At 46.2% G+C, this 15,623-nt stretch overlaps 1 protein-coding gene and 1 long non-coding RNA gene across 6 annotated transcripts in view; one reads left to right on the forward strand and one right to left on the reverse strand.

Moving 5' to 3' along the window:
* Window positions 1–15,623, reverse strand: part of LOC148139888 (uncharacterized) — a 132,338-nt gene that overhangs the window by 92,026 nt on the left and 24,689 nt on the right. The gene's annotated exons all lie outside the window — the stretch shown is intronic.
* LOC122539525 (protein RUFY3) overlaps window positions 1–15,623 on the forward strand; it is a 70,853-nt gene that overhangs the window by 3,701 nt on the left and 51,529 nt on the right. For 2 of the 5 annotated variants that reach the window (XM_043674475.2, XM_043674479.2), the window contains exon 2: window positions 15,052–15,105. The exons of 1 other annotated variant lie outside the window; for it this stretch is intronic. In XM_043674475.2, coding sequence (XP_043530410.2) covers window positions 15,052–15,105 — 54 coding nt within the window. Of the gene's footprint in view, window positions 1–10,459; window positions 11,176–15,051; window positions 15,106–15,623 lie in introns of those variants that run through there. 2 more of the 5 variants (XM_043674477.2, XM_043674478.2) reach the window with 2 other exon arrangements.

Raw genomic sequence — 15,623 nt, forward strand, 5'->3', positions numbered from 1 at the left:
CTGTGTCTGGGGTGGGAGGTGTGTGTGTGAGAGAGAGCCCTGTGTCTGGGGTGGGAGGTGTGTGTGTGAGAGAGAGCCCTGTGTCTGGGGTGGGAGGTGTGTGTGTGAGAGAGAGCCCTGTGTCTGGGGTGGGAGGTGTGTGTGTGTGAGGGAGCCCTGTGTCTGGGGTGGGAGGTGTGTGTGTATGAGGGAGCCCTGTGTCTGGGGTGGGAGGTGTGTGTGTGTGAGAGAGAGCCCTGTGTCTGGGGTGGGAGGTGTGTGTGAGAGAGAGAGAGCCCTGTGTCTGGGGTGGGAGGTGTGTGTGTGTGTGTGAGAGAGAGCCCTGTGTCTGGGGGGGGAGGTGTGTGTGTGAGAGAGAGCCCTGTGTCTGGGGGGGGAGGTGTGTGTGTGAGAGAGAGCCCTGTGTCTGGGGTGGGAGGTGTGTGTGAGAGAGAGAGCCCTGTGTCTGGGGTGGGAGGGGTGTGTGTGTGAGAGAGAGAGCCCTGTGTCTGGGGTGGGAGGTGTGTGTGTGTGAGAGAGAGCCCTGTGTCTGGGGTGGGAGGTGTGTGTGAGAGAGAGAGAGCCCTGTGTCTGGGGTGGGAGGTGTGTGTGTGAGAGAGAGCCCTGTGTCTGGGGTGGGAGGTGTGTGTGTGTGTGTGTGTGAGAGAGAGCCCTGTGTCTGGGGTGGGAGGTGTGTGTGTGTGAGAGAGAGCCCTGTGTCTGGGGTGGGAGGTGTGTGTGTGTGTGAGAGAGAGCCCTGTGTCTGGGGTGGGAGGTGTGTGTGAGAGAGAGAGAGCCCTGTGTCTGGGGTGGGAGGTGTGTGTGTGTGAGAGAGAGCCCTGTGTCTGGGGTGGGAGGTGTGTGTGTGTGAGAGAGAGCCCTGTGTCTGGGGTGGGAGGTGTGTGTGAGAGAGAGAGAGCCCTGTGTCTGGGGTGGGAGGTGTGTGTGTGTGTGTGAGAGAGCCCTGTGTCTGGGGTGGGAGGGGGAGGTGTGTGAGAGAGAGCGAGCCCTGTGTCTGGGGGTGTGTGAAGGGCTGTGACAGTGATTTGTGAGCAGCATTGGTGTATCTCCCCTCCTAATTGCCCCAGAGTGTCTGGGTCCTACTATCTGCTGCAAGTGTTAGGACTGGCCTTCCTCTGGAGGTAACTGTCCCTCCTTGTTCCATCCTCAAACCGGGGTTCGCCTTTTCCTGGGCTCCTTGAAATACTTACCTTTATATAGCACCCTGTCCAACCGCAGGCTGTACCAAAGAACCTCTACAATCACTGACATGCTTTGACTGTTGCCACTGTTGTAAACCAACTCCCGCACAACAAGCTCCCATAAACAGAAATGATGTGGACGAGCTGGTGTTGGACTGGGGTTGACAAAGTTAAAAATCACACAACACCAGGTTATAGTCCAACAGGTTTAATTGGAAGCGCTAGCTTTCAGAACGTTGCTTCTTCATCAGGTGGCTAGCTAGTACTTGTACTTCCAAATAAACCTGTTGGATTGTAACCTGGTATTGTGTGATTTTAAACAGAAATGAGTTAGACGTCCCCATTGGTGAGGCGAAAGTGAGGACAGCAGATACTAGAGATCAGAGTCAAGTGTGTGGTGCTGGAAAAGCACAGCAGGTCAGGCAGTATCCGAGGTGCCCGAAATGTTGATTCTCCTGCTCCTCAGATGCTGCCTGACCTGTGCTTTTCCAGCAACACACATTAGACTCTGATCACCATCTGTGGTATTGGTCAAGAAACTGAGACGGGCAGGGGTCTGGCTCCTGCTGTTCTTCAAAGTTGTGTCTGTGGGATCTTTGGCTTCTGTCCAAGAGACCGCTGGTGACTCTGGGTGAAGAAAGTGGCTCGGGTTGAAAGTCTCATGTTGACAACTGGCCCCTGTGACAATGCGGTCCTGCCCTGGGGGGTGTCAGGCTGGATTCTGTGCTCCATAGAACAGTACAGCATAGGAACAGGTCCTTAGGCCTACAGTGTTGTACTGAACATGACACAAAATTAAACTAATCCCTTCTGCCTGCCCTTGGTGCATATTCCGTGCCCCCCATTCCTTGCGTATCAGTGTGCTTATCTAAAAGCCCCTTAAACATCCCTATCATATCTGTATCTGCAACCATCCCAGGCAACACGTTCCAGACTCCTACCACACTCTGTGTAAAAATGTACACTCCATATACATTTGAAAGCACCATCTGACCCACCAGGGACAATGCTGCTACTGAGTCATATCAACGTCTACTGTTTACTGAATCTTTTCACTCACCAAACAAGATAATAAGTCCCTTTTAAACAAAGGCAAGAGAAAATCTCAGGATCTCTGAAGAAACATGAACTTTGGTTGCAGCTGTCTGTGTTCCACTCAGCTGATATTCTCAATTAGCTTGACAGAAGTACACTTAAATTATACCCTAAGATCTTGACGTTTTAAAAAAAAAAGTGATTCCACGATGTGAAATGGTCATTCATTGCCTGTCCCTAGTTGCCCCTTGAGAAGGTGGGGGTGAGCTGCCTTCTTGAGCCGCTGCAGTCCATGTGCTGTGTGTAGACCCACAATGCCCTTAGGGAGGGGATTCCAGGATTCTGACCCAGGAACAGCGATGTTTTTCCAAGTTCTTTGTTCATCCCACCCTATTCTAATCTCAGAATAAGAGGCTGCACATTTAAAACAGAGATAAGAAAGAATTTTTCTCTGAGGGAAGTGAGTCTGGAGAATTCCTTACCACAGAGAGCTGTCGAGGGTGGCTTCTTCACTATTTTCAAGGCTGAGATGATAAGACGGATTTTTCTTTTGTTCAGAATGGGAAATGGCGGCAGGAAAGTGGAGTTGAGGATTATTAGATCATTCATGATCTCATTGAGTGGTGGAGCAGATGTGATGGATTGTATTGCCTACTCCTGTTCCTATGTCTGATGGTCTTATTACTCTGTGAACATCTTCAGTTGTCCTTCCTGTTTTTCCACCTCTTCCCTTAAATACTGTTCACCTCCACCACTCCCTAAGGGAGTGACTTCCACATTCTCACCACCATCTCTGGGAAAAAGAGCTTTTTCTTGAATTTCAGGTTGCGTTTATTTGAGTTAATCTTACAGTCAAATTTGTGTTATTGAAATTCATGTTCCTTCACTGCATTACTCCCTCAGCGCTGACCCCTCCGACAGTGTGGTGCTCCCTGGGCTCTCCCAGTTTTCCAAGGTGGTCAACATACTGAATATCAGGAATAAAAGGAATCTTTGTAATTATCATTTTCAGTCATGGCTACCTGTTAACACGGTTTCTTTTTGGATTGTTTGTTTTCAGATCCCTCCTGAGTGCAGTACTGTGTCAGTGCTGGGCAATGCAGTTTAAGTGGGTTCTGTTTTTCTGAATCCAGAGTTATGAATGAGATGGATCTGAGTGTGCAAGACAGTGAGGTGGGTGAAATCTGACCGTGTGGGACGTGGGTAGGAGAGGGAGGAGTCTGATTGTGATGTTGCAGACATTGCACAGTGAGTCTCTGACAGAAAGTGGTCTCTTCCTGTCCTTTAGCTTGGTGAGTGAGTGCGAGTGGCAGATAATCTGTAATGTTGCTATTTGTCTCCTGGAGTACTGCATACTTGTTCTGTATCTAGCAAAGACTAGGATTTGGTCCTAATTGCCCTCAAACTGAGTAGTTTGCTGGGCATTTCAGAGGGTAGTTAAGAGTCAGCCATATTGGGTCTGGAGTCACATGGAGGCCAGGTAAGCACCAGTTAGTAAACCGAATGGGTTTGTACAGTAAACAATGATAGTCTCAGTGATACTGCCCATGAGACTTGCTTTATATTCCAGTGCTATTAATTTAAATTAAATTCCACCAGTGATCATGGTTGGAATTTAACCCATGTTGTCAGAGACCCTGGGCCTTCTGTATTACTAGTCTAGTGACATTACACCATAATCTCCACACCATTGAGACGATTGGTGTAGGTATTTCAGAATGTCGAAATGAAGTACCAATTTATCCTGTTTGTACATGAAAGGCAGCATTGGAATAGTTTAATATTCCATTATAGATGATGTTCCTGGAAATAAGGTTTAAATCCGTGAATAAGGATCATTCATTTGTCTGTCTTTCCCCAGGATGCCCCTAGAATTGATGTGAATTACTTTAGGACCATGTATAACTTTGGAACTGGAGTAAGCCATTCAGCCCATTGAGCCTGCCCCACTGTTCAGTATAGCGATGATTGATTGAAATTTTCAATGCCTTTTACTCATCCCATCTCCACAACCCTGAACAATGCGTCACTGGTCATCGAAATTTATCAGTCTCCACCTTAACCAGACTCAAAGACTAAGCCTCCACAGCCGTCTGTCAGAGACAGTTCCAAAGGTTCACAATCCTCAGGGTAAAATAGAGTTCTCTTCCACTTGGACCCTTTTATTTTTAAATTGTGTCCCTGGTTCTGGGCTCCCCAGCCATGGGAAACGTCTTACCCTGTCTATCCTTTTTAAAATAATTTTGTAAGTTTCAATCAGATCACCTCTCATTCTTTAGAGACTGTGCAGAATTGGTGTGGTGTAGGTTTGGTCTTACTCACTGAAGTTCTACGGAATTGAGAAGTGATCTTCTTGAGATCCCCCCAGGATAGATATTGAGGGGATGTTCTCCTATGGGCGGGGTGGGGGGAGAGAGTCTCAAACCGAGGATGCAGTAAAACTATTCACACAGAGCTGAGAGGGATAGCAGGGAGGTAACATTCCTTTTTCTCCCAGAGAGCAGTGGAGCTTTGATCATTCGATTGATTCAAGGGTGAGTTAGGTTTTAATTGTGGAGAGTGAGGTCAGCTGGAAAGTATGGGTGAGGTTACGATCAGAGCAATCACTAATGTGTTGAATGGCACATCAGACTCTATGTTCTTGCGTTCTTAGAGTGTAGGTGGCAATGTACACAAAGCAAGATCACGAGCAGTGGGTGAAATAATTAATAATAATTATTAATTTGGTAGGGTTCATAAGGATGGGGATGTTGACTGAGAACCATCTCATCTCACCTCATGAGATCATTTTTAAAGACTATCGGGTGGGGGCAGGGGATCTGCTGAACCACTCACCTGAAGTGCTCAGCTCTGAGGGAAGACTCACTGTTTACACTGTATTTTCAACCAAAACCCCTCTATCGAGGAGCTCAATGCATCAATAATTGAACCACATTCAACATGGGTGAGAGCAAAGTTTGGCTAATGAAATACTGGTGCAGAGTAACCACTGTTGTGATGGAGGAAATGTGATGGCTACACTGCACACAGCAAGATCCCATAAAAAGCGGGTACGATAATGAGATGATTTTATGACTTCCAGGAGGTGTTGGATTTAACACTTGGAGACAAATGATCTGAAGTGAGGAGAAAGCAGGAGTAGGCTATTCACTCGGATGATTATAGAATTCCCACAGTGTGGAAGCAGGCCATTCGGCCCATCGAGTCCACACTGACCCTTCAAGAGAATCCCACCCAGACCACCCTTGTACTCTGTGAGCCTACATCTCCCATGGCTAACCCACCTAGCTGGACCGAATGGGCAATTTCCCATGGTCTTAACCTGCACATCTTTGGATTGTGGGAGGAAACCGGAGCACCTGGAAGAAACCCACGCAGACACAGGGAGAATGTGCAAACTCCACACAGACAGTTGCCCGAGGGTGGAATCGAACCCGGGTCCCTGGTGCTGTGAGGCAGCAGTGCCAACCACTGAGCCACCACGCCACTCCGATCAGCCATGGTCAAATTGAATGACAGAGCAGTATAGAAGAGCCGAATGGCTTACTCCTGTTAATATTATCTGTTTTATTGAGAACCACATTTGTTCAGTGGGATTTGTTTTGTTGTTGAGGATAAATATTATCAGGGCACCTCCCAAACCCATGACCACTTTGATCTAGAAAGACAAGGGCAGCAGATACACGGGAACACCACCCCCTGTAAGTTCCCCTCCAAATCCCTCTCCAACCTGACTTGGAAATATATCGCCGTTTCTTCACTGTCACTGGGTCACAATCCTGGAACTCCCTCCCTAAGGGGCATTGTGGGTCTACCCACAGCACATGGACTGCAGCGGCTCAAGTAGGCAACTCACCCCCACCTTCTCAAGGGGGCAATTGTGCCATCATCCCAAGAATGAATTAAAAAAACACAAATGGCAGAATGTCAAGATGAACAGTCCTGGGAAAAACATGACAAAAAAGTCAACAATAAAAACATTGTGAATGTAGGAAACCTGTCAAACAGGATAATCTGGTGACAGTAATGGGTGGTGTATCACTTACTAATTTGGTAAGGTTAATTTGTAGTTCCTCTGACAGCTACAAGAATTCCCAAAGCCCTTTCTTTGCCAAAAAATCCTTCCTTTTCAAGCAAAGCACTATTGCCCAGAGGGCAGTTAAGAGTCAACCACACTGCTCTGGATCTGGAGTCACATGTGGGTCAGGGAGGTGTGTATATGCCCCTCTAGTTCTGGACTCCCCCACTTCAGGGAAAGGACTATGTCTATTCACCCTATCCATGCCCCTCATAATTTTGTAAACCTCTAAGGTCACCCCTCAACCTCCGACGCTCCAGGGAAAACAGGCCCAGCCTGTTCAGCCTCTCCCTATAGCTCAAATCCTCCAACCCTGGCAACATCCTTGTAAATCTTTTCTGAACCTTTTCAAGTTTCACAACATCCTTCCTATAGCAGGGAGACCAGAATTGCACACAATATTCCAAAAGTGGCCTGATCAATGTCCTGTACAGCCACAACATAACCCTTCAACTCTATGCTCAATGTTCTGTCCAATAAATGAAAGTAAACCAAATGCCTTCTTCACTAACCTATCCACCTGCAACTCCACTTTCAAGGAACTAAGATTGGTTTAAAAAAAAACTTCTCTTGTCTTTTTCATAACTTTAGTCTCAATTTGGGTAAAGCTGAAGATTAAAAATGGCAGGAGATCTCCGACCTGTGTTATGCTCCTGTTGCTCAATGTGGGAGCTCAGGGACACAGCTGATATCCCTGATCTGTTCACACGCAAGTAGTGTGTCCAGTTACAACTCTTGTTAGACCACATGACTGCTCTGGAGCTTTAGGAGGACTCACTGTGGAGCATACACGATGCTGAGGAGGTCGTGGATAGAACGTTTAGTGAATTGGTCACACCGCAGGTTAGGATTGCTGAGGGAGAAAGGGAATGGGTGACCAAAAGATAGAGAGAGTAGGAAGGCAGTGCAGGTGTCCCCTGCGGTCATCTCCCTCCAAAACAGGTATACCGTTTTGTATACTGTTGGGGGAGATGGCTCACCAGGGGAAGGCAGCAGTAACCAGGGTCATGGCACTGTGGCTGGCTCCGCTGTTCAGAAGGGCGGGAAAAAGAGTGGAAGGGCTATCATCATAGAGGATTAAATTGTAAGGGAAGGAGATAGACCAGGGGTGGGGAACCTGAGGCCTTAAGGCTGTATATGGCCTTCTAGGCCGCTGTGTGTGGCCTTTTCAATGAATCCAAATTTTGCAAAACAAATCTTTTATTTTTTATTTATGTTTTTTTGTCCTTTATTATTTTTATTTTAATCTTAAAATGAATGTATTTAAATTACCAGAGAGTAAAAGAAAATTCAACGAAATAATCCTCACAGACACTCTGCCACAATTTTTAAAAATATGAATTTTGAAGAATATATAATTGAAGTCTCTTGGATGTGGCCTTATTGGATTACAACTAGCATAATGCGGCCTTCCAACATGAAAGGGTTCCCCACCGCTGAGATAGACGCTTCTGTGGTCGAAAACGAGATTCCTGTTGCCTCCCAGTGCACGGGTCAGGGATGTCTAGGATTGACTGCAGAAAATTGTGAAGGGGGGAGGGTGAACAGCCAGTTGTCGTGGTGCACGTAGGCACCAATGATATCGGTAAAAAATGGGATGAGGTCCTACAAGAAGAATTTAGGGAGTTAGGAAGCAAGTTAAAATGTAGGACCTCAGAGGTAGTAGTCTCAGGATTACTACCAGTGCCACGTGCTAGTCAGAGTAGGAATGAAAAAATAATCAGGATGAATGAGTGGCTTGAAAGATATTGCGGGAGGGAGGGGTTTCAGATTTTTGGGACATTGGCACCGGTTCTGGGGGAGGTGGGACTTACAAATTGGACAGTGTACACCTGGGCCGGGCTGGAACCAATGTCCTAGGGGCCGCTTTTGCTAACGCTGTTGGGGAGGGTTTAAACTAATGTGGCAAGGGGATGGGAACCAAATGAGGAGGTTAGTCGACAGTAAGGAGGTAGTAACTAAAGCCTGTAAGGAACTAAATAATGAAGTCAGCGTGACTAAGGGGAAGAGTAGGCAGGAAGTGGAGGATGAACGCAGAGGGACTGGTGGTCCGAGGTGCATTTGTTTCAATGTGAGAAATGTAGTAGCTAAGACAGATAAACTTAGCGCTCCGATTAGTATCTGGGAGTATGATGTTATTGTGATTACTGAGACTTGGTTGAGAGAAGGGTATGATTGGCATCTAAATATCCCAGGATATCGACGCTTCAGATGGGATAGAGAGGGAGGTAAAAGGGGTAGAAGGGTTGCATTACTGGTCAGAGAGGATATCCCAGCTGTGCTGAAGGAGGGCACTATGGAGGACTCGAGCAGTGAGGCAATATGGGCACTGTGTTTATATGCTGAGTCCATGTTTAAGCATGCTTTACCCCTGTAAATATTTTAGTGTGAGCATCTTTTGGATTTGAAAGGGATGATGCAATTGAAACGATGCTTTAATTATGTAGGCAGGTTAGTATTAGAGTCATAGAGATTGACAGCACAGAGAAAGACCCTTCGGCCCATCAAATCTATACCCGTCAAAAACAAGCACTTAATTATTCTAATCTGATTTTACAGCAGGTGGGCCATAGCTCTGTTTATCTTGTACTGTAGAATTCCCTGCAGCCTGTCTGTTTCTGTTAATTTGGGTAAATATACAGCTCCTGGAGTCCTAGAATTTGTGGCCAGTGTTTGTTGCTCATCCAAAATCGCCCTTGAACTGAGTTTCTTGCTTTGCTCAGCCATTTCAGAGGGCAGACGAAAGTGGGTACTGCAGATGCTGGAGATTAGATTCAAGATCAGAGTGGTGCTGGAAAAAGCATAGCGGGTCAGGCAGCATCCGAGGAGCAGGAAAATCAACGTTTTGGGCAGACCCTTCATCAGGAATGATTTCAGAGGGCAGTTGGAGTCACCCCATTGCTGTTGGTCTGGAGTCGTGTGTAGGCCAGACCAGGTAAGGATGTCAGATTTCCCTCCCTACAGGACATTAGGGAACCAGAAGGGTTTTTATGTGATGAACCCTGTGTTTATATTTTCACATAATTCTACCTCCATTAATCATGTTACATCTGATTGCTAGAGTTTCCCCATGGAAAGGGTCCATGAATGAAAGCAGATACAGGAACACTGACCAGAATTTATGCCAGTGAATGACCGAACAGGGTTGAGTGGCTTCCTGCTGTTCCTATCGTGGAGAATTGTGCAACATGGAAAAGGAGGCTGTTCTCCCCATCATGCCCCTAAAGACTTTAGTCCCATTTCCTGGCTCTTTCCTAAGGCACTGCATCTCTCTCTCTTTTTTTAATTTTTTATATATTTATATAATTCCCTTTTATAAATGTTGCTATTGAATTTCACCACCTTTCAAATTGCAACCAGAGGTATAAATAATTTCTCTTTTTCTCTGAAGGACACAGACTGGAGGCCAGGATTGATTGGTCCTGCCCTTGTCAGTTTCTCCTTTCCGTCTATATCAGAAGCTGTCACAATTTTCAACTGAATTTACCTTTAACCCTGCCGCTCTAAGCAAGACAATCCTAGTTTCTCACTAAAGACCCTTGTCCAGTCCTAAATATCCTCTGCACCCCTTGTCCAGGGTCTTCCCTAAAGTGCAGCCTAACCAGTATATTGTCAGGACTTAACAATAACTTACCTGTATTTTTTTTTTGTAATGAATTGTTTGCTCAGTTTCAGAGGTTTGTTGTACCTTAACGTCTGGGTCTGTATCTCTCTCTCTCTGTCTTTCTCTGCGCCCTTTTTAAAACTGTTTCATCTGGTTTATAGTCTCCAACCTCATTCACCACCAAAATGAATTATTTCACACTTCTGGACTCTGCAAGTTATCTGCTGATTTCATCCACTGACCTCCCGAATTATGTCTATCCTCAGCATTTGCTATCTGGTACTTTGAAAATGTTCCCTTTTATACCCTAGTGCAGGTTTGTAATTTTTTTTTCTGACGTGAGAATTGGATTCAGTGGCACAAATTATCCATGGCCTCATTCTCTATTGGTACTGCATCAGGGTCTGTGCTTTCCTTGAGATGTCTCTGACTGGGGGGGAGACTTCGCCCGATTGGAGTTGGATGAGAGTGTGTGTGTGTAATTTTATGGTTAATTGGGACTGAGCTAAGGGGATGGAGCCAACAGACTGTACGCACCAATGGTACTGTCTGTTGCAGTGTCCCAGAGCTGTGTCGGGGATTGTTTACGCATTTATAGGTCCAATGTCATGTGATGCGGAATTTTCACTCCAGGCTTTGCATTTGGCCAGCCATTTTGGTCTACACCCAACCTGCGCTAAGGAGTGAGCAGCCCTTCGGTGCTTGAGAATGGTACTGGTATATCACCAGCTAGAGGAAAGCTCCATTTAACCAGGTGCTGAGCATCCCCGTCTGCATTTGGAACCTTCACTTCCCCCTCACCTCACCCCCTTTGCTGGAGATCTGCAGCTGGACTAGATTCTGAGGATTTGCAGAAAATAAGCTTCTCCATTTGCTATTCCAGAGGCATATTTTATATATGAGAGAGAGAGAGAGAGGGAAGATTACAGCGTGCCCTTGCTATTGAGGCTGTTTCTAGGTTCTCTGCAGTGTCAGCACAAACTCCCTCCCTCCCTCTCCCTCTCTCTCTGTCTCTGTGTCTCTGCACTGTGATCCCTTCGTACAGAGCCAACCTCCCTGCTGCAGGATTTACTGTCAGCTTCCAGTTAGCTGGCTCACCATGTCTGACCTGACTCCCCAGAGCGATGCTCCAACACCCACCACAGACAAGATCACCCAGGCGGCCAGAGAGACCATCTACTTGTGCAACTTCCGCGTCTCGGTGGATGGAGAATGGCTGTGTTTGCGGGAACTGAATGATATCTCCCTTACACCTGACCCAGAGCCCACCCATGAAGGTAACGATCATTTGCAGACCCTGCAAGCTGCTCTTTGCTGATTCTCGTGTTCCCCACCCTCCCAAATCCTTAAACCACGACAGCAGCAACATTGCCATTATTGAAAACCTCGTTTTGCTGTGTTTAAAGAGCCCTGTACAATCTGCTCTCAATGATTTTACTGTTTATTGCAGACAGACTAAACCTAAAACCACCTCAGTGCCACATAACCTTGTTGAATTGCTTTAAATGTTATTGCCATTGTGGATCACAGTATTTTGTTTTCCTCCACCACATTACAAGCCTGTTTTGGTTTTATTAATGGACGGGACCAATTGATATAATTTAATCACTGGCGCAGACTTGATCCTGTAGCGTCTGCCGCCTCAGGTTACACCAGAGACCGTCTCGATGGTTTTCAGCTAGTCTGTGTCGAGCCAGTGTATAGCACTGCTGTCAGATCTGCACAGGGTTGTTTTCTTTCTAAATGAGAAGCCTTTTTGAATGTTAACAATTGCACCAACAGCAGAAAGCAACACAAGAGCTCATCTCTTTCACTCGGAGAAACGTTAGGTTCTGCTGCGTGCCTGATCTGAAGGCAGATGAGGGAAGGCCATGTTTGGGGAAATGTGCTGAGTTGTGGTGACCATGCAGCAATTGCCCTCTGTTCCTGTCACCCCCCCCCCCCCCAACGCATGACCTTTGAACTGCATCAGTTGTCCTGGGGAGGGGGGCGGGAGGATACTTGATAATACAAAGAGGTACTTTCATCACTGCCTTTCTTCAGAGGAGGGGCAGGCGACGCGCTTGCTCCCTAATTGGAGTCTCATTTAGCCCGGGCCCTGCTTCATTGCCAGGGTTAACCCTTCCTGCCCATGCTGTTCCACAGGATGCAGGGCTCCCACACACTCGAGGTGTTCACATGCAGCCGAAAGCTTTGTGATGGTGGTGAAGGTTTCAGGTGTAGCAGTACAGGCTGATCCCCCCCCCCCCCTCTAGTTTTTGCTTTGTTTCAGAATTGATTTATCTTACAGAGGACAGCCCTGCTTTTCAGAGGGAAGCCCACATTTATTAAGGTTCAGTAGTAAGCCTCTTCTTTAACAGCATAGAGATTTAGTACGTTCAGTGCTAAGTTGGTGATTTGGAACAGACACAATGGGGAGATAAGAATATAGAGAAGCAATATAAAGTAACTCGAACACTTCGAGTCATAAAGATGGACAGCACGGAAACAGACCCTTCGGTCCATCACGTCCATGCCGACCAGATATCCCAACCCAATCTAGTCCTATTTGCCAGCATTTGGCCCATATCCCTAAACCCTTCCTATTCATATACCCATCCAAATGTCTTTTAAATACTGTAATTGTACCAGCCTCCATCACTTCCTCTGGCAGCTCATTCCACACACATACACCCGCTTTGTGAAAAGGTTGCCCCTTAGGTCCCTTTCACATCTTTCCTCTTTCACCCTAAACCTATGCCCTCTAGTTCTGGACTCACCCACCCCAGAAAAAAGACCTTGTCTATTTATCCTGTCCATGCCCCTCCATGATGTTATAAACCTCTATAAAGTCACACTTCTAAGAAGATAGGTAGAGCAAGGTGTGCAGAAGGATTTAGATAGATAGGTTAAGTGAGGGGGCGAGGGTCTGGCAGATGGAGTACAATGATGGTAAATGTGAATCATCCATTTTAATAGGAATAACAGCAAAACGGACTATTATTTAATAGTGAAAAGTGGCAGCGTGCTCCTGTGCAGAGGGGCCTGGTGGCCTTTGTGCATGAATCACCAAAGTTGGTTTGCAGGTGCAGCAGGTAATTCGAGAGATGGAGTTTAAAACAGGGAGGTCATGTTGCAGCTGGACAGGGTGCTGTTGAGGTCACACCTGGAGTACTGTGTACAATTTTCATCTCCCTTAAGAAAGGATGTACTGGCACTAGAATGGGTGTAGAGGAGGTTCACTAGGTTGGTTCTGGAGTTGAGAGGGTTGGCTTATGAGAAGACACTGAGTAGACTAGACAATACTCATTGGAATTTATAAGAATGTGGGTGGCTCTTATAGCAATATAATTTTATGAAGGGAATCAATAAGATAGAAGCAGGGAGGGGGAGGTTGTTTCCAATGGGGGATGAAACTAGAACTAGGGGGCATAGTTTCAAAGTAAGGGGGAGTAGACTTGGGACTGAGTTGAGGAGGAACTTCTTCACCCAAAGGGTTGTGAATCTGTGGAATTTCCTGCCCAGTGAAATAGCTGATGCTTCCTCATTGTTTTTATGGCAAAGATAGATTTTTGAACAGTAAGGGAATTAACGGTGGATGGTGAGAGGGTGGGTGAGTGGAGCTGAGGCCATGTAAAGATCAGCCATGATCTTATTGAATGTTGGAGCAGGCTCGAGGGGCCAGACGGCCTACTCCTGCTCCTGGTTCTTATGTAAGAACTGAGAATCATGGAGGCTTGCATTTAAAAATTTAACTGTGCAGGACAGGTTTCTTTTAAGAAATAGAGAAGAGATTCCAGAATTAATGAGTGGAAGCATAAAACATATAAGCAAGTAAATTGTTCAGACCTGACTGAGATACTGGCTAACTCCCAGCGGGAGTATTGAACTCATTTTGGTCTTCATACTTTAGGATGTCCAGGCCTCTGTCACGGTGCAAAGGAGATGGACCAGACTGGGACCAGGGATGAGGCAGGCGTGGGGAGAGGGACTGGGGAAACTCGGTTTGATTTTCTCCAAGCAGAGAAGGTTTGAGGGAGATTTAATCCTCAAAATCATCAAGGATTTTGACTGTGGATAAAGAGAAATTCTTTTTCCATTGGATGTGTCAGTTAGCAGAATTATGGAAATCGGTAAAAACGAGAAGGGATCTGAGATTTATTTTCTCCACAGTGGGCTGTTCTGGTCTCGAACATTGTCTGCTTGAAAAGACAGTGTGAACCTCCAAAAGGGAATTAGATGGGCACGTGTCAGGACTCTGGGGCAAAGAGCAGTGGGAGTGGGACTAATTGGATAGCTCTTTGGAAGAGCCAGCATAGAAATGGTGGACTGAATGGCCTCCTTCCTGCTGTGTGAGTCTGTACAATCGATAACACATTGACAGCTGCTCAGGTCACACAGCAGTTTCCTGGAATTATCGTCGGCTGTCCCTTTGGGATTTCTGCTGCGGCAGTGAGGGCTTGTTACTGGTTTCACAGCTTTTCTGCAAAGCAGTTTCAGTTTCCTGTTTCAGTTCCTTACCTGAGCCCCTGAAGATGGATGGTTGGTGTGGGTGAGATTGGAGCCACAGCACAGGGTTTAATCCCCATTCCATCTTGGGGTAGATTCAGGACCTGCCTGTTTGCCTGTGGTGGAGGTCATGGTACTGTGACCCATCTGTATGATGTATGTACCCCTTCAGTCAGACAGTGTCAAGGATGTGTTTAGATTGTGGGTGGTTGTCAGAAGCACAGTTACAAATCCGACATTGGCCATGGGGTTTTCAGTAGTTCCCCCCCCCACCCCCTCAAGGTTGAGAGAGCTTGTGGGTGAGAGGGCACTGTGTATCTACAATAGCTTCAGATCCTTTTACAGTACCATTAAACTCAAACCAGTTTCATCTCTTATTTGAAAGATTAAAGTTTGCCTTTAAAAGCACCCAAGTGGAATTTAAGTTGAGTGGGAGCTTTCTGTCGCTGTAATTTAACACAGAATTGAGCCATTCAGCCCATCTGCTAGCTGTGTGTTCTGTAATTACACAGATACAACCCAAGTCTTACCGTATCAGTTTTATTTTGCACCCATCCCCTTTATTTTTCCCTCATTTTAGAAGAAATTGTTTCTTTTGGTGGTTTTATTTGCATGACATTTTGTCCTTTTTTTTCCCTTTTTACTTTTTGCTGCTCTTTGCAAAGACTCTTGGGAGGATTTAACAGTTTGGGTGGATCAGATACTTGAGGAAGCAGAAGGTGGGTAACAGGATTGTTTTTTGGCTCTTGTGTCTTTGTGAGCTAGTGGTCAAGTCACTGCATGTTCTTTGACCTTGTGTGAGCACCATGCTGATGTAGTGTAGCCACGTACAGAGATGGTAAACACAGAGGAGCCTCCACTCCCCCTCCCCTACAACCCTCAGAGGTCTCAATCAGTGTCGCACTGGACTCCTCAGGCAGTCATATCACTCTGCCAATGGCAGCTGTGCCTTCACATACCCTCGTGTCACTGTGTCTGTGGTCTGTGTGTGTGTGTGTTTATTCTTTCACTCTTCCCTCCTCTTTTTTTTCCTTTTTTTCTTTCTCCTCCCTTTTTCTTTTTTCTCCTTTTTTTCTTTTTTTTTTTCTCTCTCTCTCTTTTTCTCTCTCTCTCTCTCTCTTTTTCTCTCTCTCTCTCTTTTTCTCTCTCTCTCTTTTTCTCTCTCTCTCTTTTTCTCTCTCTCTCTTTTTCTCTCTCTCTCTTTTTCTCTCTCTCTCCTTTTCTCTCTCTCTCTTTT

This window comes from Chiloscyllium plagiosum, unplaced genomic scaffold, assembly GCF_037043375.1.
Source record: "Chiloscyllium plagiosum isolate Xiang-an unplaced genomic scaffold, Cpla_swu_hap1 HiC_scaffold_36, whole genome shotgun sequence".
Classification (NCBI taxonomy): domain Eukaryota; kingdom Metazoa; phylum Chordata; class Chondrichthyes; order Orectolobiformes; family Hemiscylliidae; genus Chiloscyllium; species Chiloscyllium plagiosum.